The 23,993-nt window shown below is 39.0% G+C and overlaps 1 protein-coding gene across 1 annotated transcript in view; it reads right to left on the reverse strand.

Moving 5' to 3' along the window:
- LOC104150251 (sorting nexin-2) overlaps positions 1 to 23,993 on the reverse strand; it is a 34,271-nt gene that overhangs the window by 6,894 nt on the left and 3,384 nt on the right. Inside the window, exons 2-10 of the mRNA XM_068926093.1 lie at positions 18,385 to 18,502; positions 10,120 to 10,283; positions 8,839 to 8,905; positions 8,582 to 8,625; positions 8,322 to 8,463; positions 5,583 to 5,661; positions 2,381 to 2,456; positions 924 to 1,037; positions 603 to 696 (exon numbers count right to left, since the gene is read on the reverse strand). Of these exons, the coding sequence (XP_068782194.1) occupies positions 603 to 696; positions 924 to 1,037; positions 2,381 to 2,456; positions 5,583 to 5,661; positions 8,322 to 8,463; positions 8,582 to 8,625; positions 8,839 to 8,905; positions 10,120 to 10,283; positions 18,385 to 18,502 (898 nt within the window). The remainder of the gene's footprint in view (positions 1 to 602; positions 697 to 923; positions 1,038 to 2,380; positions 2,457 to 5,582; positions 5,662 to 8,321; positions 8,464 to 8,581; positions 8,626 to 8,838; positions 8,906 to 10,119; positions 10,284 to 18,384; positions 18,503 to 23,993) is intronic.

Here is a 23,993-nt window from a genome sequence, read left to right on the forward strand (position 1 = left end):
ATATTAAGTTTACGGGCATTCCCTCTCTCTGAAATAAGGAAATCTAAAGCTGACATTTTAAGACTAGTTATCTTTCCAGAACAGTTTATCTCAACTGTATCTTTGATGAAACATCGCTATGTGGACCAGTTTAAGATCAGCAAATCTCTGATGAAGGGCTTAAACTCAGTTAACAGTACAAAACTCAGCCATAAGATGTTTGAGTGGATTTGTGCAGCTGCTTTTTGTTCAAAAGGAAATGCCGCTCGCCGTGAGATCTACAGATACGTTTACAGATGTCTACTGTTGTTTCACTTGTTAGTTATAATATTAAAACTCTGCAAGAAAAAAAAAGTTCTACACTAATCAATACAGTAACTTACAAGTTCAGCAGAAAAAATGACAGCTATTTGGGATATATTAAAAAACAAACAAACAAAAAACCCAGAAACGCTAGAGTACTCTAAACCAAAAGGTACAGTTAGAAGATTTCTGCAGTAAAGTCTGCTGTACAACTCTGACTGTTTGTTACTTTAGAGCTCTAACATTATTAAGTTCCTGCTTCATTAATGTTTTTAAAGCTCTAAGCACTTAAGTCCACACAGTCAGAAAAATAAACGTACCTTTTCTGTGGCAGACTAATGCTTCGACACTGGCATGAAGTTTCCTAAGCTGCTGATCCAGATTCTCAAATTGCTGCTGTTTTTCTTCAAACCACTGACAAAAGATGAAAGAGTCAAGCATTACAAATTAGATTACCAACAGCATTTCTTGTTTTAAAGCAGCAAATTATCCATGTACTGCCAGGGTGGTCAACTAACACAGCTGAGAATCCAGGCCAATAAGCAAATTAATATCCCATTTTCTAGTTCTATAGCTTTAAAATGCAATTGTTGAGCCTCATTAATTCGTCTCATTATTCAAGTCGAAAAATCAGCTCTTACTGCATCCGATTCATTCATCTTGATTGTCATTTTGTTGACAGCGTCGGCAGCCTTGTTCACCATCCTCAATATTCCTGCTCCACTCAGAGCCTGGGTGTTAACCGCTCTCGGCAGCTGGAATTGAATGACAAATAAGGGCAAACAGACTGGTTAAAAGGCTGGAGGTTTAACTGGGCACCAGGGGGAAAGAAAAGGATATAGTGTTTTCTTTACTCCTATGTGTTTCAATATAGCAGAATCTAATTTCTCAGATTTACTACTTCTACGTTCTCAGAGGAAAACTTAAAAATACAGACTATTTACTTTTCTTCTGCACCTTTACATTTAAATGGAACAAACAACCTCCTTGTCAAAAGTTATTACGAACTAGCCTAAGGTCCTAACTAGCCACCTACACGTTACAGAGAACCAACTGGCGCTACAGAAACAAAAAAGCTTACATTTCCAGTAAGTTAAGGTACAGAAATTCTGTAAAAATAATGCAAGTTTTACACTGTCTAAGGATCACAAAGAACTGATGTCCTTACTTTTAAATATAGGCCAGATTTCAAAACCTACCTCCAGAATATTGTGAGAACTGTCTATCTGCAAGGCACTTAGATATCCTCGGAGGTAAGTTAACAAACTTTAAATTTAACTGATATCATTCTTTGTTACAGTTAGTCCGAATATGCCGTACGAGATGGGCCCGACATCAGATCATTTACCCCTCGCAGTTGACGTTTCATGTGTCAGCAACATTGACAAATCCACTTTAAGTTATCTATCAATGATGCTTTTGTCAGCGGCAAGGCCTCTGTGACTTTTTAGTAAAGCTAAGATATTGACATTGGCCAAAAGACAGTTCAGTATTACAGCGAATCCACTATGCACATTTATAAGATGACTGATGTTTTTATAGAGGCATAACAGATGATCTCTTTTGCAATGTATTTAATGTTTGTGAAAGGTGCCAGATTGATAGCACTGGTGACTGAAGTCCTCTATCCACAAAACCTCTAGCACGGCCAGCAGCACTGCAAGCCTGTTCCTATTATCCCACCAATAAACCTGAAGCTTGACCACTGCAGGCAACCTGGCTTGGAAAAAGCTCTCTCACTTCCTGACCTTACTTAACCATTAGTAGCATCAGTTATGGATTTTCACTGTGTGTATGACAAGCTTCACTCGGAACTGGGCCACTCAGAACTGGACAGACCAACTAACTCACTTGGTAGAAGTCACTGAACAGTAAATAAGTTTTGGTCGCTACCAATCTAACGTTTAACAGAGGCTGAGGCAAAAGACTTTGCAGCTCGCTACCTAAGTAGCCTTCTGCCATTCTGTCCCATGAAGGGCACAATCCGATTTGATTTCATTTGAATTTAAGAGATCAGGTCTCAGTACAAAGAGAGTATATTACTTTGTAGGTTACCATATCTGAAAATAAATAGGAGAACTTAAAAGAACTTAAATACCTCAGAACTTTCCAAGAACTGCCTTAAATCTGGATCCTGTAACAAGGTTGGGTGTTTTACTGTTCGCTGTAGATACCTATGATTTTAAAAATTAAAATATTAGATAACAAAACAGATTTAATGCGCCTGACAGCATTGGAAAGTGTCCTTTATCTAAAGAACGGGTACAATGCAGGCAGCACGCAACTTCCCTTCATTATCTAATGGGGCTTGAACACTCTTGTAAAGTCACCTCTAAAGGGTCAGAGGATAGTTCAGTCTCCACGCCCCTTCAATCCTTTGCCTCTCTGCTGAGTGTTCAAATCATACTTATGCATTCTGTCACCTTCCCCCAACACCCAAGTCCTGCACAGAGTCATGAGATAGGACCAATAAGCAGTTTAAACATTCACTTAAGTCTTAAACCTGCAAGGCTATCACAAAACCAGGAACTTTTGACTAAAAATAATGCAGCCCCATGCACCACATACCATAACATTACAGCCACAGCTTGCTGGCCCTGGTTTCTAACCTAGTTTGTTTACATCATAAACTGCTCAAGGTGGGACCCGTCATAACTATGTTGCACAGTATTAAAATACAGTAATACACTCAATGCTTTCAATGCCTCAATGACATCTTCCTGCTCTAATAACCAATTTAAGACAGAAACGAGATGAGCTTGTTTAAATACTCTTGGGCAGCGGCGCAGAGTACAGGTTTTTTTTGTTACAGTTAATTCTGGCTGGCTTGCTTTGGAATTATAGGAATAGTATGAACTATTTTTTTGCTGGCTAGACTAAGCGTTCAACCTCTATTAGTTCTACAGAACTCATCCACCCCGAAATTAAATCAGTGCAACTCCTTCCTTTTTAGATCTGAGCAGAAACACTTGGAAGTCTAAAAAACTATTGACTGAACCAATGTGGGTTGAAGAGGGAAATTCCCACAGTACTCACCCACTAAAAATTGCTGCAAGTTTATCATAACTGATTTTAATATTATGTATTCACAGTGTTCACTGTTTACAAGAATGCTTCATAGAAACTGAGTATCTCAAGAGATCATGGGAACATGAGAAAGTATCAGATATTGCCAGTTAAGATGCACTGACAGAACACTATCAACAGTGCTTTTCAGCTGAGGTTTGAGAAAAACTAAAGCTTTGCAAAAATTGCAAAGTACAAGAACTGCTCCATTACAGTCACAACTGCACGGAAACTGCCCTAGAGTGTGATGTGGACTGAGACTCTCAACTGAAAGCCTGAGTATACTGATACTGTAAATACAATATTTTTTCTCCATTCCCCATTAGATACGGCCAACAGATCCTTAATTTTCTTCCTAAAGGAGCTAAGAGTTGCAGTGAAACCATTTCATATATTACATTGCTCGACTTTTCCTCCATTGTTCTGACACTCAGCAGCAAGTAAGTACTAGTTAAATTTGACATTGCAAGCAGCCAAAGAGATTTTTCTCAAGAACTTTGCTGCTAGACACTAGCGCTTTTTCCAAGGGAGATTACTAGCATTTTCACTGGAGACAACTAGATGCGTGCTTGAGGATACCTGGAAGACTTGTAGTACTTAAGTTCCCTGTTCTAAGGCATAAACTTCAGTGAACTCAACTAAAAAGGCATACCCCTCCCCACTCATCCCACAGCTCTGGGCTCAAGGGAGAGCAGTTTTTTTGAGAGCAGATTCCTTTGACATGACTGTCTAAAAAACATAAACATGTTTCCCTCAGCTTTGGGAAACAGCAGCAAACCCACTGCCTCAAAATATCTTTTGAATATCTGGATAAGTAGGTTACTTTTCTGTTTCTGGAAGGAAAAGCCAGCTAATGAAAAAGTGGCCCCTTGCCAGATAAGATTTTTATGGTATTTCTGAAAAACCAAACGCAACATGCTGTGAAGCTTTCCCAACGTCGTCAAGAGTCCTGAGGAGTCCTCTCCTCAGTATGGGAGCAGTGCTCATCATCCACTAGATGTGGGGTATTACTTTATCACTTTAACAAATTAAACGCAGCACTTAAAGCATGCACACAAGTTTGTCAATTTGCTTTGCCTAATCTTCGTTCTGTTCTTCAAATGAACAACCAAGAGGGAAACTAGTCATCTCTATTGCAAAGATCGGAAGTTATGTGGAAATGGCTGTTCTGCTTTCTCAGTCCAATTACTCCAATCTTGGCTGCTACTGCAAGTCTTCGCATCTCAGAGCGCTACTTCATCGGCAAAAGGCTTGCTGTACATGCAGGATGCGTTTCAGAGTTTTGCTCCAAGCGGCAACTACTTCAGTAACTTCCGGGTGCAATTCTAACTGGCAAACAATAAGCTATATACCAATCTTTAGTGACAAACTATAAGACAGGACAACCTATTAGTATTTTGCAGTGTCAATATCAGTTCAGATGTTCAGTTGATTAGCTAGGTAATGAGAAGATAATAGCAACAGGATTCTGAAGACAGATTTTTCAACCAAGATTATTTCTGGAACCCCAAAAGCTCGGTACCTTCATACATTATCTGTTAGATGCGCCCTTTGACAATCTGAAAACCTTTGATTTCTGTTAATTTTCTCATCTAACAAACTGTTAAATGGTACATCGTCTTCATATGATGTAATCACATCACAGCAATAGGCATATAATAACTCATGCCAAAATCAGCTCTGTATACTTGACTCAGCTGAACACAACCACAAGTTACAGAAGTTTTCCAGGGCCTCACTAGCCATGTCAATAGGAAGAGATGAAACAGTGCATCAGTGACAGCACTCTACCACAGCAAAGATACTAGAACAGTACTAGTTGTATGCCAGTGCTGGGTGACAGAGATCTGAAATCTCTTGCACCAAAGTTCAACTAGTCACCTTCACACCCTTGGCCTACCCAACAGTTGAGTTTATATGAAGCAGATCCACTTGGTTGCTTAAAACCAAAAATTAAGTAAAAAATTAGAGTAAGCTGCTTACTGCATCCCTGCAATTTCCAATTTAAGAAGTTAGCTGTTTGAAAAGGTTTAGCTATAACTCTCCATATGCATAAGTCAACATTTCCCATTATTAATGGAAATTACTCCATCTCTACACAAAAATTGAGTAGCTTCATAAGGCCTCCAGAATCCACTGAGGTACAAATGACCCACACCCCAGCTAAAAAGCCCATGTAGTATACTACAAGTCACTTTGAGGCTAAACAAGTTTTAGCTAGATACATACATTACCTTTCTAGTGCTGCTCTTCTTTTTTCTACAAATTCTGTAGATGAAGAATCTTCCTTGCCTACTTTAACCTTGGTCATGCCTTTGGAGAAAATTGCATCATATTGATTTTACATTATCATTAAGAAATCATTAACATAGCTGATATGATTAGAAGATAAAGCTCAGCTAAGTTTCTGTATTTAAGTCAAATTATAATGAAAAGCACCACAGAGGAATACAAAGAACATGAACACTGCACATTGTATGCTTCTGCAGGAACAGCCCCGTAAAATAAGCAGTTTCCTGTAATACATCTATTGCAATTCACGTTAAAAATATTAGTTGAATTCACTTTTACGAAGATAATCTAAAAGATCAGTGTCTCTTACTGGTCATTCATACTGAGAAGAAAACAGTTACTCTAATAAAACAGAATAAGATAATTAATCTCAGTTTATAATCCTATTGATTGGTACACTCATGACCAACACTTTCATTCTAGTATCTTCTAATTTCTAAAATTAAGAGTCTTTTTATTATTTTTATTATTTGAGGCAAAGTAGCCAGCTTTGAACATTCTGAAGCACAACTACAAACTGAATGGAAGAGAAAATCTGCAGAGCGTATTCGGCTTTATGTTGCTTCCTCTGCCCAAAAAGGAGCGGCCAAAGAAACAGACAATGGAGAGAGAGTTGTTCCTGATGTCTCATGGGATAAGAAATACACTCAAACTCAGCAACAGATCATCTCTAAAACTCTCAGACTGACATCACTCTCTTTCATGCTAAAGACCCAAACTCAGAGTGTTTAGGAGCCTAAGTCCTATCAAAATGAGTGTGAAACACTGAACACTCATTCTTATTCCCTAAAGCATGGGAGCTGTAAGTCATGATACGGTCCAAACATCATTATTTCGTCCTGTAGTGGTTTCCTGCTCTATTATTTCCGTGCTTCTTCAGCTAGAAGTTCTGAGTAGAAAAGTCTCAAAATCTGAACATGTACTCTGTGACCTGTTAGATCAGCAGTTCCCAAAATTGTTCCCCTCTCAACCCCACGTCAGACTTTAGAAATTTCACACAATAACCCATGAACAAGAAGTATCCTTTCAAGAACAAGGAGGGACTCTTAACCCCTCAGTGAAGCCTTAGGGGTTCCCTTCTGCATTACATGATAGAGATAAATCCCATCAGCATATTTTTCAAATGTATATTACACAGTGTAACGTAACTGTAAATTCATAAGTGAATATGTTCTTAAAGTATAAGGATTAAAGCATGCAAACAAAGGTGATGTAATTCACATGCCTTTATCTTTTGGCATTAATGAACAGTAGTTCATTAATATTAAACTGCAGAAAGCATAAAATGCTACAGTTTAATAGAAAAGATGCTTCATATTTGATGTCAACAGAAGTCCATAGGGAGAAAAATGAAAATGCAATCAAATGGCCTAAAAGAAGGAATTCCTAGCTTCTGGTAATGTCTAGATAACATGTTAGATTTCCTTCTCTCCTAATTTAAACCTATTCAAGAGCAAGTGTGAAGGCAGTTTCTGTAACACAAGCACCCAACTGCTTCACAGGAAGGAATCTACAGCTTAAGTGATTATTTTCTTAAAAACAAAAATCATGACTTTCCAAAACACAGTGACGAAGTAGTTGGGCAGTTTAGATGAACATTCAACTCCAGCTCACTGCTGACTCAGCTTTATCCTACCGTTCCGTGATAAGTAATTCACCATTGGAGTTTGTGGCTAAGGTCTGAAATGCAGGCCCCTCCTCACCCCACCCAGAAAAAAAGCTTTTTGAGCTTAAAACTCCCAGAGACTGAAAAACGTGGCCTTTTCCCAAAATTAAAAGTATCATTTTTCCAAGCTTTCTGCTCCCTACAACTACTCAATCTGTCTTTTACTACTTATCTGAAAAGTTGCTGCTCTGATTAGCTTTACAGACTAAACTGCTGCTAGAGGAAAAAAAAAAAATGTAAGGCCCGCTCTTCTCTATATACCCAACTGATTGGAGTTTAGAAAGCAATCCTGTTTTTCACAAAGGAAGTCACATAAGAAACCGCACAAACGTAACTAAAGACTTCAACGGCTTTTATTTTTTTAAATACCTAGTCATTTTGAAAGAACCTCTACTACTTAGAGCTCAAAAATTTGGCAATTTCAAGTCACTTCAATATCTCCTCCTTGCTCCTTAGCTTATGGAGCAAGCAAAGGATTTGCTTCCTCAAGGAATTTACCAAGACAGGCATCATTCAAAAGTATTTTTTGAGTTAGAACTTGGAAGAACTAAGGGTTTTGTGTTCATGACAACCAAAAGAAATAGACTACAGTATCAGAGATGTGGAGCGCATAGGAAGCCCTGGGTATTACAGGCAACTGATAACAGCACTAGTTAAAAATAAACTTTCATTTAACATCTTTGTTTTGATAGACTAATTGGCTCCTGAGAGGCAACAGTGAAGAAAGAACGACAGATAAGAAACAGAAGGACATGCATTAAGACAAAGGTCCTTCTTCTTATCAGCACTGCTCTGCGTTAGGAAGAGCCTAGCACCTATCTTTCCAACTTCAACACAAAATTTTTTAGAATACAAAATGGGAAGCATAAAATCGTTTGGATCACCTGATAAGCAGTACATAATAGTTGTGCAAAACAGTATTTATTTTACGAGCACAACAGGTATTAAAATATTCCATTTTTATTACCGTACTAACTCATATGCATACATTCAATCTTACAGGAACTAGACTTACCTACAATACTTTTTTCTGGAGCTGGAGGCACAATGTAACCAACATGCATATACTTTGTTGCTAATTTGCTGTGCAACCCAAGAAAATCACTGAATCTTCTTTTAACAGAGAATTCATTTTTGTGAAACATGGAAAGTGATGTCTTCAAAAAAAAAAAAAAAGAAAGAGAGAGAGAGAGAAGTCATTTTAGTTATAACTTACTAATATATCTGCTCAGATGTGATATAAGGTTATTTGCAAATATTTGTTGCACTAGTTACCTTTGTTGTTACTCTGTATGCCATATAAGCATTCATGCCATCCCCTGTAAGAAAATTAAAATACTTATCCTAGGGCAAGTCACTTCACTCTTCCACACATTTTTTGTTCTGTAATACACATTATGTAGCTTTTCACTTAAATACTAAAAACAGTCAAAAAGATAACTCAATAAGAAATTACGCTAATAACCCGAGATAGTCTCCAAGAGGTAAAACGGCCTATCATCTGACTTGCTAAGTTCAAGACATGAACTTACCAACTTTCTCTGGGTCTGACACGTTGATTTCTATATCAAACAAGTCTCCGTTTGCCTCCTCTTCAATCTAGAAAAAGGGTATGCCATATTTAACAAGTTAATGTGCATTCATATTACTTATCAGTACAAGGGTAGAAACTAGGGTATTGGGGAAGAAAGAAGAGTCAGTATGTCTCAATGATTAAAAAAACCCTTCCAGATCCACCATCTAATTTAAGTGAACATAGTTTCTAGTATTGGTTTTAATTTTGAGCCTTCCTGCAAAAACTTTTAGTGTGGCAGTCTCTTCTTAGGATCTTAGGACTTATTTCTAGTAAATATTTATATTAAGGGAATATCTATTTTATCTCTTCCAATTCCAGCAAATAAGGAGGTTCAAAAATATTCTCATTTGCAATGTTTCTATAAGCTTCTAACCGAGAGACCGACATTCCTTGTCATTAATGGTTTCTGTAGTTGAACAGTTGGGGATGAGGAAAGCAACAGCTACAGAACTTGCAGATATTTGCCTGAGCTTTGACCATGCAGAATTTATCTTTCATGCAATATACTTAAGTTTGATATAACGGAGATCTTGAGAAACACATGGCAGACAGGACTGTGTGCCAGGGCTGAAGGGGAAGAATATTGAAATAAAATGCCAGTTTGGGGCATCTGGGGAAGCAGTCTTCATTGAGACCTAGGCTACTTTTGTTTGGCAAACTGATTCATCGGGGACACTGTCCAGCAAGAGCATATTCTAGAATGAGTGGTATTTGCCAATGCCCAGACCTGGAATGGAACACCAAACATAAACATCAAAAATATTAAAAGTGGTAAAACTATGATCAGCCTCAGCTGTTTGTTAGCATGCAAGACAGGGCTAACAGCTGCTTCCTCCCTGTCGTCATTAACAGCAGCTTTGGAAAATCCAAGTTAAAACTTGTAATATGCTAGTATGAATTACTATACATCTCTAACATCTCTCCTGTATCTAGTACAACACTTGCTCATACACACACTTCATAACATCGACGCGTTAGCTGTCCTGTAGGCAGGGATAGGAACGTAGGAATGTTCTTCCTCACAGTACCGACCCCTAGTATAATTGCGTAAGCAACAAACGCTGATGCTATAGAAAGAGTCAAATGCACGTTAAATAGCCAATGTAAAATAAATTGAATAGTTTTTCCTCTTACCTACTTTAAAATTTAGGAACTGCTTTTTTTGTTGTTTTTTAACTTCAAAAGGCCAAGACATTTTCATAGTAACCAACCCACAATTTAAAAGTTTACTCAGTACCTCTTCTCTGGATCTATCAAAAATCACAGGGGCTGTTACACTTTTCGATTCCATGCGGGGAGCTACTAACGTAGTAGGTGTTACAGGAGTGATTGCAGGTGTAGGTTCTGGAGAGAGTATTGGATCCCTCTCTGGGCTGTCCAATGAAACTTCTTCTGTGGCTTCTAGATAAAGAGCAAGTTTGCAGAGAAGTTTTTGTACAATACAGATAAGTGTGCATCACAAAGATACCACGCATGCACATTAAAAAGTGATAATACACAAGTCTAATAAGATCACTTCTAAATAGCTTCCATTTGTCTCACATATGATTATACTAAATAGGTAGCTAAAACTACATGCATTATCTGAGTTTCCAGTGTACCATGGATATAAGTTTTTTTTTTTTTTTTTAATATATATGCTGACAGGTAGAGGGTCTTTTAGAGTAGTCACAAGTAGTGAGTCATTCATTTCTGTATGAGGTTATCATAAGAACTACTGAAATTTTTTCCACCACACAGACCGCTTTTTTCAACCCCTGTGCCAATTTTAGTTTTTGCCTTTAACAGCTGATTAAGTCATCTAGGCTGATAATTGAGCATACCAAGAGAAGTATGTTTTTAAGGGAAGTTACACAACCTTAATATACCCTTCCACCAAAAGCACATAACCCGTAAAATACAAACATCAGCAAACGAGGCATCCTGAGTAGTAAGGCTACTTATTTTTACTTTCTTTAATCTCTTTTGTGCTTAAAACTAAACACTTTCTTCAGCCTGCAGGCAGTTCTTCTGTGTTTAAAGAGGATGTACATCTCTGCTCTGCCTAACTGCGTGCTTCCCTCCACTAACTGGTTTTGACAACTGGCAAACCATGCACATCTCAGGTATATAGCTGTTCTAGCTTAAGTAACTAATGCTGTGGTTCTTACTGAACACACATTTTAAAGAATTTAATTCTTTAACGATAACATTGACCATAAAACAATCATTGGATATGAAATTTGATTTCACAACGGATCGCAAGACTTGCTACAAACTAGACTTCCTGTCCTAAGTTCCAAGTGCTTCAGCCAAGTTCAAGCCTGAGACAGCAAAGTGGATCTACTCCAAGTTATACTAAGCCACCAAAATAGTTTACTATATGATTTAAGAAAAAAAAAAAAATGCTGTTCTTGCACCTCTGGTCTACATGGACAGCTCAGTTTTCAAAAGAAAACAAGCGAGCTTCCTTTCAACCTTTTTAAAACTTAGTGCATATAATTAATTATAACAAACCCTTATTCAAGGGATAAGAAAATGGCCATTTTAAAGATTAGATCTCCTTTACAATTTGTGAGGCTACTTGTGCTATGTATATTTTTTGTCCGCACAGCATTGTGCGCTTCTCCAAAACAGCTTGCCGCTTAGTTAGAACTGGAAATAGCACCCTCAGCAACTGAATCCAATCATTTATCACTGCAAAAAGTGACATTGCGATCTTTCCTAATTAATATATCAAAACCACTCAGCTTTATCCCTGCTGCTAGTTAAGAGATGTTCTGCTAGTCAATTCTGTTTCCCATTCTTTTATAGCACTTTTTGTCAATTTGTGATTTTTCATAAACAAAAGCACCTTTCTCTACATCACAGATCAAAAAGATTGCATGCCTAAATTTTGCTCGATAACGAAGCTCAAAACAGATTAAAAACAAGCATCAAGGTCAGGATGCCTTAACCTAGTTTCCACCAGAGGCATGTTTTAGCTTAAGGCAGATAGAGTTTGCTGTCATTATTTTGTTTAGGGATATTTCACAGAATAACAGAATAGCTGAGGTTGGAAGGGACTTCTGGAGATCTAGTCCAACCCCCACCACTAAAAGCGGACTCAACTATAGCAGATTGCTCAGGGCCACATCCAGCAGAGTTGTGAACGTTTCCAAAAGCAGAGGCTGCCCAACTTCTCTGGGCAACCTCTGCCAGTGTTTGACCACTCTCATAGTGAAAAAGTTTCTTCCTATGTTTAAATGGAACTTCTCGTATTTCCATTTGTGCCAGTCGCCTCTTGTCCTATCACTGGGCACCACTGACAAAAGTCTGGTCCTGTCCTCTTTACTCCTCCATTAGATATTTATACACATTGACGAGATCCCCCCCAAGCCTTGTCTTCTCCAGGCTGAAGCGTCCCAGCTCTCTCAGCCTCTCCTCATATGAGAGATGCTCCAGTCCTTCATCATCTCTGTGGCCCTTCAATGGATTTGCTCCAGTGTGTCCGTGTCCCGCCTGTACTAGGGAGCCCAAAGCAGGGCAAAGGGCTAGACACAGCACTCCAGATGTGGTCTCACCAGTGCTGAGTAGAAGGGAAAAAAAAATCACCTCCCTCAACCTGCTAGCAACGCTCTTCCTACTTTCAGATTATAAATTTTGATAGTATTTTCAAACTAAGCTTAAAAGGAGACACCTTTTATATTCCTCACTTGTAATACGAGCAAACACTATCTAAGAGCATTCATTGAAAAGATTGATTTTCTTACCATACAAACTGCTTTACATTTACTGTTGAATCTTTTGGAAGAAATTTATTGGTGGCTTCCTACCCTCAAATGCCATAGGAAGGCTACTGCATCTTAGACCAATAAAGAGGTTTTATTCAAAATCTCAGATCAGGTGGGAAAACATGCTGAGACAGTTGACAAGAAACTTCTAGACTGAAATCCTGGAAGCAAAACATTTAGACATGGAAAAGAGGTCGTTCTCTCAATTGGTGGGTAAAAGCATTCAGAGTTAAGAAGTTATACCACTGACTATTTCACAGGAGGAAAAGAAAAGGGTATAAGGCCATTTCACTCAAACTCTTCCTTTTTCTGCCAGCACCCATGTTTGAGAAACAAACCATTAATCAGGTGCACTTTGCTGTGGTACCCTCACGTTTTAGACAGGCTTAATACAAGTCATGAAACAATTCAGACCACATTTCTCATTTTCAGTTGAAAAAACACGTTCCCTTACTGGAAAAGGATGATCTACAGAAAAGAGTGAATTAAAGGGAACAAACTAGCAGTGCTACCAGACAAAACAATAGCCCACCTTTCCCATCATCCCTCCTTTTCAGACCTGTACCTGCACATGCATTAAAATCATGAACAGGTAGGTTTCAGAGTAGAAACTAATGCACTTCCAGAAACGTTTGAGTTATTCAATTTAGATTTTCCCCCGAAAATTTAAGCATTTGTGGGGTTTGGTTTTTGGTTTTTTTTTTTTTTTTTTTTTTTTTTTTAACTTTTAGTATCTACATGGACAATGAAATCTAGGCCACCAGCTTTCCTGGAAAGTGCTCAAAAGCACAAGGCTCTTGCATAGAGAGGCAACTGCTCCATCCAGCTTTTAGAAGAGCAGCATCGAGATCAACAGCCACACCAGCGATGGCAGCTATCAGCACATACTAGGCACTCCTACCAATCTAGCATCATAAAACTTACACACATTAATACCTACTTTACCATCCACAAACAGGCTTTGATATGAGATCACTGTCAAGATGCTTAACTCTGAGAGGTCGTGAAACCTCACAGCCTGCTGCAGAAGATATTCATGCTGAATTAACACTCCACAGGCAACTATACCAAGTTTTTATCAACACTCTTCAGCGCTTAAGCTTGGGGGTCAATCTCGGCATTCGACGCCTATTGTTTCTTTACATCTCACCATTAGTACTCACTGACCATCATCATCTGAGAAAGTGCAAGCTTCCAACTCATCACAAGCAGCATCACTCAGGTTGAATAAGTCATTTTTACTGATCACACTCCTAAGTGCCACAAACCTCTAACACTCTGACATCACTTGGGTGCTTAAACTGGCTTATTATCTTTGAAGGTTTACGAAGGTGACTGCACAAATTTGGAAGTAAACTGAAGTAGATACTGTTGTCCAAAATGGAAGATAAGTCATTAAAAAGGGGTCAGCTGACAGGACAGTCAACTACTTATAAGGCTTTCTTTCGACTTCAAAACTGTAGGGCCAAATATCTTTGTGAATCTCTCTCTTCCAGAAGTGACCTCAAACTGAATATCCTGCTTGTGAAAGGCAGCCAAGCATCTGCGCATGACGGCCCTGATCGGACACGTCACACAACAATGGCCTGACAGACACCATTAGCTAGAATTTTTGCTCTTCAACTGGGCCTCAACTAAGCGTTTTGTCTGGTCTACAGAATTAGCATCTCCTTTTCCGTATGACCTCCCAGAAATAAAAGCCTAAGACAAATCTAGTACGACCTAAAGCTTTAAGTAACAAACCAAACAAAGTTGACTTTTGTTCAGCACATAGTAGCTACACATCTGCATAAGAGGATCAATTCCCAAACCCCTTGAAGGGCAAGGGTTTGGGGGAGGTGGGGGAGGGAAATGGTAAAAAGTAATCTTTTATCAGATTAGAGAAGTGGTACAATTGGTATTTTTCTGAAAATGGTAACAGAGCGCTGATGTAACTTCACAGCCTGGCTCATATTTTATGAGCACCAGAGGCAGAAGGCATAGCTACGCTCTGCAAAGGCAATCCACATTTCTTCAGCTACAGCTATATGTATGTGTGTGTATATATATATGTGTATATATATATGTATATATATAAGTAGCACTTCAGGCCACCATTTTGGAACAGTCAGTCATTCAAGATTTAGTTCTTATCTTGATATTAGAAATTCAGGGGTTTAGAGATGGCCAGGTTTTAAGACTGAACATCAGAATGCGTGCTCTTATCGTATTCTCCTAACTACAAAAAGCCAAATGCCTCCAAAACATCTCTAGAATACTATGTGGTTTGGAGCAGTGATCAATATGGTCTCCAAACATAAAAGCTCTACAAGCTAAGAAAAGTAACTTCTATTTTGCCTGAAATAATCAACACACTGACTTTTATCCTACAGGAGAAAGCATTTAAATGGGTTTAGCAAGATAGCCATCCCCACTCACCGAGTCAAGAACTACAATATTTATAAATGGGGTAACAAAGTCTACTGGTCTCCAATGATAGGTGGAAAACTTGTTGTCTTCCAACTTTACAACTCATTTTTAATAGCTCAGACAAAGACTGTGATTCAGAGACAAGGCAAAGAATATCTAAAACTGTTTATTGCCGATGCTATCTGATAGCTGCCACAGAAGCACAGTAGCAAAGCCTAAAAAGCTCCAGATTCTGAGCTGCATTAAGACAGCAGAGGAAATATTCCACTTTGTTCTCCCTCACATACTTTTCCCATTAGGCTGCATTATTAGATGGAATAACGAAAAAGATTTATCAAGCCTACAGTAGCTAGAGAGGAACACCATCACATTTTTACAAATAGGTCTGCAATGGTCAGAGTCCATCCTTTCAGGAGCCATTTGTATGACTTCCTTTACATGGGTTTTATAGCATCTAATAATGCAATAAGGAGCAACACAAGCTAGGAAGGCATGGAACTTCATCCTTCTCCCCCCCTCCAGTTAATTGTCCCTGCAAGCTTTGGATAGATTCCTCTGAAATTTCAACATGCTGAGGGAGAGAACTCAAAGGAAAAGAAAAAAAAAAAAAGCCACACACACAGTTGCATTTGATTTTTTACTCAAGTCTTGCTTTCATAGAAAGCAAGGCTTATGCAATCACGCTGAACGCTAGGAAAGACATCTCACGCAACCTTCTCGTGTTATGCCTGTTCATCACAAATCAGTGTCAGAAAGCACTGGATGAACATCACTGTCTGGCAAAACAGTCCTAAGAAAGAAAAAAGGTATCCTTGTGAGCGTACAACATGGAAACGCACATTAGATTCTGCTTCTGAGAAAAGGCATGCTGACAGTGACCCAAAGGTAGAACTTCATCACCAGGATAGCGCTGCACTACACAAACTTCCTGCTTAGAACGGGATACTGTGAAAGATGTCATGTTTCTGCACGTTATCTTGGACTGTTTTTCCCATTGGAGAGATTGTACTAGCCTTAGTCTGTACATATAATGACCTTCTAAAAACCCCTTTCAATTGCATTAGACCTGCAGGATTATATACGCTTTCAACTGAATGCTGCTTGCCTTTAAGAGAACGTCTTCCATAGCAAAACCCAAACTCACTAAATCTGTTTGGGAAGCGTGTTTTCTCGCAGCATTCATTTCAGTTGCAACAATCTGGCTGCTAACGTTTGTTACTTCTGTCTGGATCCCATCAATATATGCTCCAGGCACCTTTGTTCTTAATTTAATATTTTCCAGCCAAAGGAGAATTGGCTTTCCTGAAATATCCATTCCAGATGGTCCTACGGCTACAAAAAGCTGCCTTTACATACTGAAGCTATATAACCAAATTAATAGTACAAGGAAGGTTCATTTCTAAAGTGCTCCCCATCTTTGTGGGTCATAAGGTCAGGAAATAAATACAAAACTACTAGGATTATTGCTGAATTGTTTATTCCTTACTTCTCTTCAGTCTGTTCCAGAGAGTTAATAAACTAATTAACACATTCTAACAGTACCATAATATCAGATATAGTTGAAAACTAAGGTAATGCACATTATGTGTGTATATATATGTGCATACATACATATATATACACACACACACCCCTAACTACATAAAATAACACAGAATCAAACGCTACAAAGTTCAATATCAAATGATTACATCAGAGAATCCACAAAGATGAGACTAGGACTGTATTCAAAACAAATTGTCAACTGACTCACTCAATGAGTAGTAATAAAGGTAACTGTTAGTACTGGAAAAAAGTGTTAGAGCCATCTTTTGATATATATAACGTATTCTAAACATTACACCTCCTTCGTTGAACAGTAAGTGCTTCTACACCTGTAACTGTGACAGGAATCATTGTTCATGTTAAGGGACTGGAGCATCTCTCATACAAGGAGAGGCTGAGAGAGCTGGAACGGTTCAGCCTGAAGAACAGAAGGCCCCAGGGGGAATCTCGTCAATGTGTAAAAGTATCTGACAGGAGGGTGCAAAGAGAACAGGGCCAGACTCTTAGTGGCAGCCACTGACAGGACAAGAGGCAACCAGCACAAACTGAAACACAGGAAATTCCACTGGAACACAAGAAAAACCTTCTCAACTGCAAAGGTGATTGAACGCTGGCACAAACTGCCCAGAGAGGCTGCGAAGTCTCCATCCTTGGAGATATTCATAACCCGACTGGACACAGTCCTGGGCAACCTGCCCTGGATGACCCTGCTTGACCAGAGGGGTCAGATCAGATGATCTCCAGAGGTCCCTGCCAAACCCAGCTGTTATGTGATCCTGTGACTATTCTGCGAAAAACAGGCTGTAGAAAATAAACAAAGTAGTGACTAATTGATCAACGATTAGAAATAAGTGTTGTTTATTGACTACTAATCAGAAGTTTCATACATCTTTCTCCAAAACATCCAGTACTGTCAAACGTTAAGAGATAGAATTTTACACTAGTGAAATGATGGAACTGATCTCATAGGCCAGTTTCTCACTTAAGAGGAAAATTCAGTACAAAGTACTTCAGAAAATGTATTTTTATTTTTCTATCAAATAAGCTTCTCAAAGTGTCATTCATTCAGCATGCAAGTCACGATAACTCTTAAAAGGTCTGCTACAAAAATGATTTTTGTCATGAGCGCGATGGAAGTGTTTCCTCCTGAGACAAAACACAAACTCACTGCAGAACTCTAAGCAAAAAACAGAAAGCTAAGCAAAACTCATCTATCCCTAAAAGGGAGTCACGTAATGCTTTATTTTCAGTAATGAGCAAGATTAAGTCTTCTGCTTTACGAGCGCGCAATAAAAAGGCCACACTCAAACAGTTTGACAATAATAAACAATAGTTGTACATGTTAATAATGGCAGAACAAATGACTGTGGGCAAGGAAGAACCTCGGCTGTTTTCCCTTTGTAGTATGTTACTTCTCTTGCAAATTTGCAAGTTCATGAATTTGACATTACACTGCAGAAGATCATAGAACTTTAAATAGGTGATGGCTAAACCCAACAGGGAATGATTTGCAAAAGCTAGTGATACTCCTAATACTCAAAGGAAAACCTTTAGTGAACTTTCCAGAAAATGTAACCGCAGATTAAGCGATGGTTAAAATGTACTACAATATTGAATTGTGAAAATTTAAAACCAGAGTTTCCATTTTTAAGGGTAATGCTTCCATTTCCTTACAGCTAAGAAAATGACCTTTTACGGCATAAAACGCTTTCCCCCTCCTCCTTGCAAAAGCACGCTCCTTTATGTCTAAGGGGAAAAGAATCTGTTTGTACAGATTAAAAGAAAAGAGCAGTTACCAGCAAAGAGGTCTTCTCTATCATCATCTAGCATGATTTCAGCTGGCTTTGGACCATTAGAATTTGTGCTGAGGTCTTCTGCAGGAAGACTTGCTGGCTCTGGAGAGGAAGGACTTGACTGTTAAAAAAAAAAGAGGTGGAATAATAAGCAGAGAACCAGTTGCCATGTGTCTGTATATAAGAATTATTGCAACAAACAGTCTTTCATTGCAAAGAAACAAAGTGAGATGTACAGAAAGGAAACCCTGTCAGCTATTTCCATTTCCTACTCCTAGTGGGATAACAATGAACAAAGGATATGAGTTAGTCAGTCAACAACTCTTTTCATTCCTTTGTCACAGGAAAAAAAAGTTACCCGCTTCCTCAAGTATAATTAGCATGAAACAAAAACTGCTACAGAAATATCTAGAATATGTTTATTAGTCTTTCTGAGTGCAGTCTGATTATTAAGTTCCCTTTGGAAAGGCTTATATTTAGATTTGTAGTAATTTTTTTCTATGTACAAAAACAGTCCAGAGTGTTCCACAGCAGTCTTTCAGAGATTAAGAAAACAAGTCGATTGCGTTCAAAGAACAATCCAAGGCTGCCTGCAGCCACAAGAAATTTTGGAGTTAGAAAGCAGGCTGCCCCAAAATTACTTGGATAGTATCTTTGCAACAGCTCAAAGTTGGGGATTATTGCCACAGAGGGTCACACTGTACCGAAATACAAGCTGGGCTCACCACAAATTCCGGTCTTTTAATTCACTGAAGGCTAGCATGTCCTGTGAAAAGCGAAATATTTGAAGACACTCAGGGAAATAAAAGCAACACTGAAGTTAAGGTACTGAATGTATAGCTTTAAAAAAAAATAAAAAACACACACATCTAATTGAAGATCAGTGCTTCAGTAAGCAAGTCCTTGTCGATTCTGCATCAACTCTGGTTATTTCAGAGTAATTCAAAATTCGTGAGACTCATTTCCCACAACTTCACCAAAGTAGCTAGCTAAGGAATTTTCAACAAGAGCATATTTATGAAAAAACAAACCTGCATTTTAGAAGGGACATCTGTAAATCGAGAGTCACTACTGACTTCCTATTTTTTGCGTAAAATTGTCATAATTTAAGGTTAGAAACAGAACGTGAGAGGGGCCAGTTCAAAAAAAGTCATGGGCTACAGAAGGAAAAAAGGCTGAAAAATGCTGAAGAGCCCCTGAAAAATTCTGTCCAGACTCCATACTGCACGTTCATGAATACAGCACAGAAAACAGCCCTAAGAGGGAGGCCTCTTCATATCGGCCTTGCCAAGAACAGCGCATCTTCTGGCAGGAAGCACAGCAGGGCTGCTGTACTTGAAGCAAGGTCACGGCCTGAGCGTCAATCCAGATCTCAGTTACCTGAAATCCCAGTCAGAGGAAGTAAGTAAGGAGCAGTAACGATTCTGCCAGATACAATGAGATACAGCACAAAACAGTTTTTCACAGGACATATGAAATTAAAACTCTCTCAGCCTGGAAAGGTATTAGTTGAACTAAGTCTTTCCCTGCTGAAGGGACAAGGAAGCTAAAAGTGGATACAAGAATACTGGAAAATCTGTATTCCGATAAACTTAAACCAGATTAAGGTTGCAACAAGGAAACACTCCATTCAAACAACAGATAACGAGGTTATACCCCATTCCATTTCCTCAAGACCGCCACTCTCCGAAAAACCCAGATACAACATTGGGAAACCAATAAAAGTTACGAGCCACAAAAGGTAGTGGCCACTCAAGTTGCTTGTTGGATTGTACCCTAGAACTTGCAAAAAAAAAGTCAGAGCAGAAACGCTAGACAACTATATGTAGGTAGCAGAGTTTATAAGCTTACAATCAACAGATCTACTGAGCAGATGAATGCTTCTCATATTACACTAAATCAATGCCTAAACGATCCTACAGCAAAAAGAGTCCAATGAAGTTTGCTCATTCTGTGAAGTATGATTTCAAGCTGTATCACAAGACTTGCAACTAATTTAGAAAAATGAAATAGGAAATTAAAAAAAACCACACACACGCACCACTTATCATTTGTAGAAGAATGAAGCATGGCAACATAGACAGTACGTGTCACATGTAAAGGTCAACAGCTTAAAGTGATTTGAGAACTCAGGAAGCAGCACATTCCAGAAGAAAAGGGTCCATCTTTCTGCACAGAGCTTTGAATTCAATATTTTGTACTTCAATTGGAATAGTAGGGCATTGGAAAACTTATCTCCCTGAGAAACTCAAGTAGTTTAAAATTTTAATCAACAAAAGCAGCTCTTAAAACACTATAGATCACTTACTCAGAATCAGTTTTGCTGCTCAGCTTTGGCAACAACCTACTTCCATCCCGATAGATACGGGTTTGGGTAGGTAGCAAGCACCCCACAATAACGCAGACTGAGGACGACATACAGTTCACGCTTGTCGACTTCACCTCCGTGAGGAATAGCTGTAACACAGCCAGGCACAGGGAATAAAAGCCTTCCCAGACACTTGCTACACACAGCAGACGGCTTTCAGCTCTATCCCTTAGTTGTGCTCTTGATTAATGAATGGTGGAGAAGAGCCCTGGAAGAGCACTCTCATCTTCAAGCTATGCCCCCAATCTATCTCCTCGGTTTTAGCCAAGGTAGCTATCTTGTTTATTGATGTTCACTTTCGATTATACCTGGGTTCCAGTCACAAAAAAGAAACCCTACCAGACACAAGATTCACCCTGCACTCTTAAACCTGATCCACATATGCCATAATAATAATAAGCAGCAGCAGTATTTATGTGCCTAAATCAACAAGTTCACCAGAGGATCTAAAGCAGGCCAATACCAAGACATTCCCACTCTGAAGGAAGGAACAGAGGCTTCCTAGAAAAGACATATATATATATATATATATGGAAAGACGCTACCAAGTGTTGGTAGGATTACAGATCATTTCCTGTTACTAAATTGGGAAAGATTCTGTCCGTGGCACTACTCGAGAAAACCAGGCATTCTGTGCTAGACATGAGGCTTCACAGCTTTAGCTAGAGTGTCAGTTACAAGGGACTTTCACAGTATTTCATATACCTGGTTCCAATGAAGTGAAACTAGAGAACATTCACAAAACAAGACGCAAACGAACAAACCTTAGGGGCACCTCAAAGTTCATGAAACATAGTTGTTGCACGAACAAGCTTTAACTAGTTCACAAGGCACGAGGTCCAGAGGTGACACACTCAGGCAGATTTCCAGTGAAACAGATACCCTGCCTATCTGTTACCTACTATATAAATACATAATAAATTTATACTTGTTATATACCCTCAGGTTCTGCTATTATGAAGAGCAGATATTAAAGTTTTGTTTTGTGGATGATTTACAGACCAAATGTCTTTCCTTTAAAATGCATTTTCAGCTGAATAAGGTATTTCCTGCACTACTAAATCTTTCAGTGGCACTTTGGCATCTTTTAACAGCTGCCATTCCCACATAAATTAAAGATGGGAATAAATATCTTCACGTTCAGTTGGGACTTCCTTTGTATGAAAAGGACAACAAAATTAATTTTTTAAAGTAATTAGAACTTGTGTCAGAGTGCATAACTATCTAAAACGCTTCTTAAAAATGATTCATGGCCTGAACAGTTACTGTAACTTTGAACACAACTTCTTTTTGAGTTTTGCAACAAAGCTTAGTTGTCTGTCTTCAAAACAGACAGCTGTTCTGAGTGAACTAGGAAGACACAGAAAGCCACCCTCCTGAGCATATCAGAAACTGGTGTCAGTAATTCCCAATTCTTTGATTATTTTATATGATCAGTGGATCGCAGAGCGCTGTTCAGCCTCCCCAATAAAAAGGCCACCCGTACAGGCATTAACACGTTAAGTTATTCCAGCTACGTTCCAGTGCACGTGCAAGCTAAAGAGTCCCCCAGTTTTGCTCCTTTATCTCTGTGAAGGAGAGCTAATCCATCTACAAAAGCAGAGCAGCTCAGAGCACCTAACAGAAACAAGGCAGTGAAAATCTGACTATCACACAAGAAATGGAGGGAGACCAACCACGAAAAAATAACCTCAGGGCCTAGCCAGCCACATGCACGGGACAGCTGTTTAGAATATTTCAATTTATTTGACCCCAAGGATTCACAAAAAGTCACGAACCTGTCCATTCCTTGAAAGGTACGTGCTTACAAAGCCTCCAAGAAACTCCTGAGCAGGAAGTGAGCCAGGGGAAGCATCCAACCGAGACACCCAACGGTCAGCATATTCACACATGCCAGACACTCGGGATCCGGCTCTACTTGTTTTCCAGAAAACGAGTTACTGAACACACATGCGAGGACTATGGGCCCGTTCCAGTCTGCACCAGCACTAACAAGAGCTCACTTTTCCCACTTTTATTGTGCATTACATTTGGTGTCAAGAACTGAGTATTTTAATAGCATTGACGTATAAAGGCACAAGAACGAGTCCATACACCTTTTGTTGGCTGAAATAATAGCCCTAGCTGTTTGGGCATCATCCCCTCTCTTAATAGCACAGCTCCCCTGCCCCAGCCAGTTCAACTACATGTCTGAACAGCTCCCTAGCCTCTTCTGGTCAGGATGCAGTAGGCTGAAGAAAGCATGCTATCCTAGCTACCTGCGCTAACCTGGCTCATTTTGACTGAAACAGGGTACAAAGGCCCACAAACTGCTGCTTGGGCAGAGAGAATAGGGCTTCAATAGTAAAACAGAAACCTTTTCACCAAAAGGTAGGAGGACAAGCAATCTCAACAGGACCAATTACTTTATTTTTCCCTTACTGCCTGGATTTAACACTGAAGACAGGGATGCATGCTTCCACCAGAATTACACCAATTAATCACGGATATAGACCTAGTTTTCTGCAAAGTTTTAATACAGTGCCCAAAGACTTAATGTTTCAATCCCAGAAGTTCTGACAGGGTCATTAACGCTTCCCCTATAACTTTCAATTTCCATGTTAAAATTGATTTAGATACCTATAAAGACATCTGGACTTCTATAACGGTCTATCTAATGTCTTGGCTTCTGTGCACAAAATGAGATTATATTTTAGCCACCCATAGGTCAATGACATAAGCTGTTATACTTGCAATGAGATTATATACACACCCTGCCCTAAATGACAGTCCCTGATAAATTACCACATCTATTGCTTACTCATTGTTTTCAAGTGCCTCCATATCTTCTTCCACTAGGGAAAAAAAAAAAATCAAGAGTATAAAACCACTGGAAATGAGTAGGTGGCAGCTTAGCTGTACGTTCACAAGGCACCTGCTTTACAGAAGAGGGAGACACGAAATAATGAAACCCATAAGGAGTATTTAGGGAAAGATGAAGTAAAAAGTGGCACAACAGAGGCAACAGAAAAGCAAGGAAGGAGGTGGCAGAAAAACAGAGGCAAGAAAGTAGTAGGGAATGAAACAGATTGGGCAAGGAAGAAGGAAGAGAAGGATGTGATGAAACGAGAATAGCACTACACATCCTACTTTTCAGGAAAAGCTTAAACTATGCTTTTTTTCATACATGTTACAAAAAAGTGATTTTCACACAGCTGTTTGCTGTCTCTTCTAATAGTGGCAAAGGACACAGATAGCAAAGTAG

The sequence above is a fragment of the Struthio camelus genome, chromosome W (genome assembly GCF_040807025.1).
Source record: "Struthio camelus isolate bStrCam1 chromosome W, bStrCam1.hap1, whole genome shotgun sequence".
NCBI lineage: Eukaryota > Metazoa > Chordata > Aves > Struthioniformes > Struthionidae > Struthio > Struthio camelus.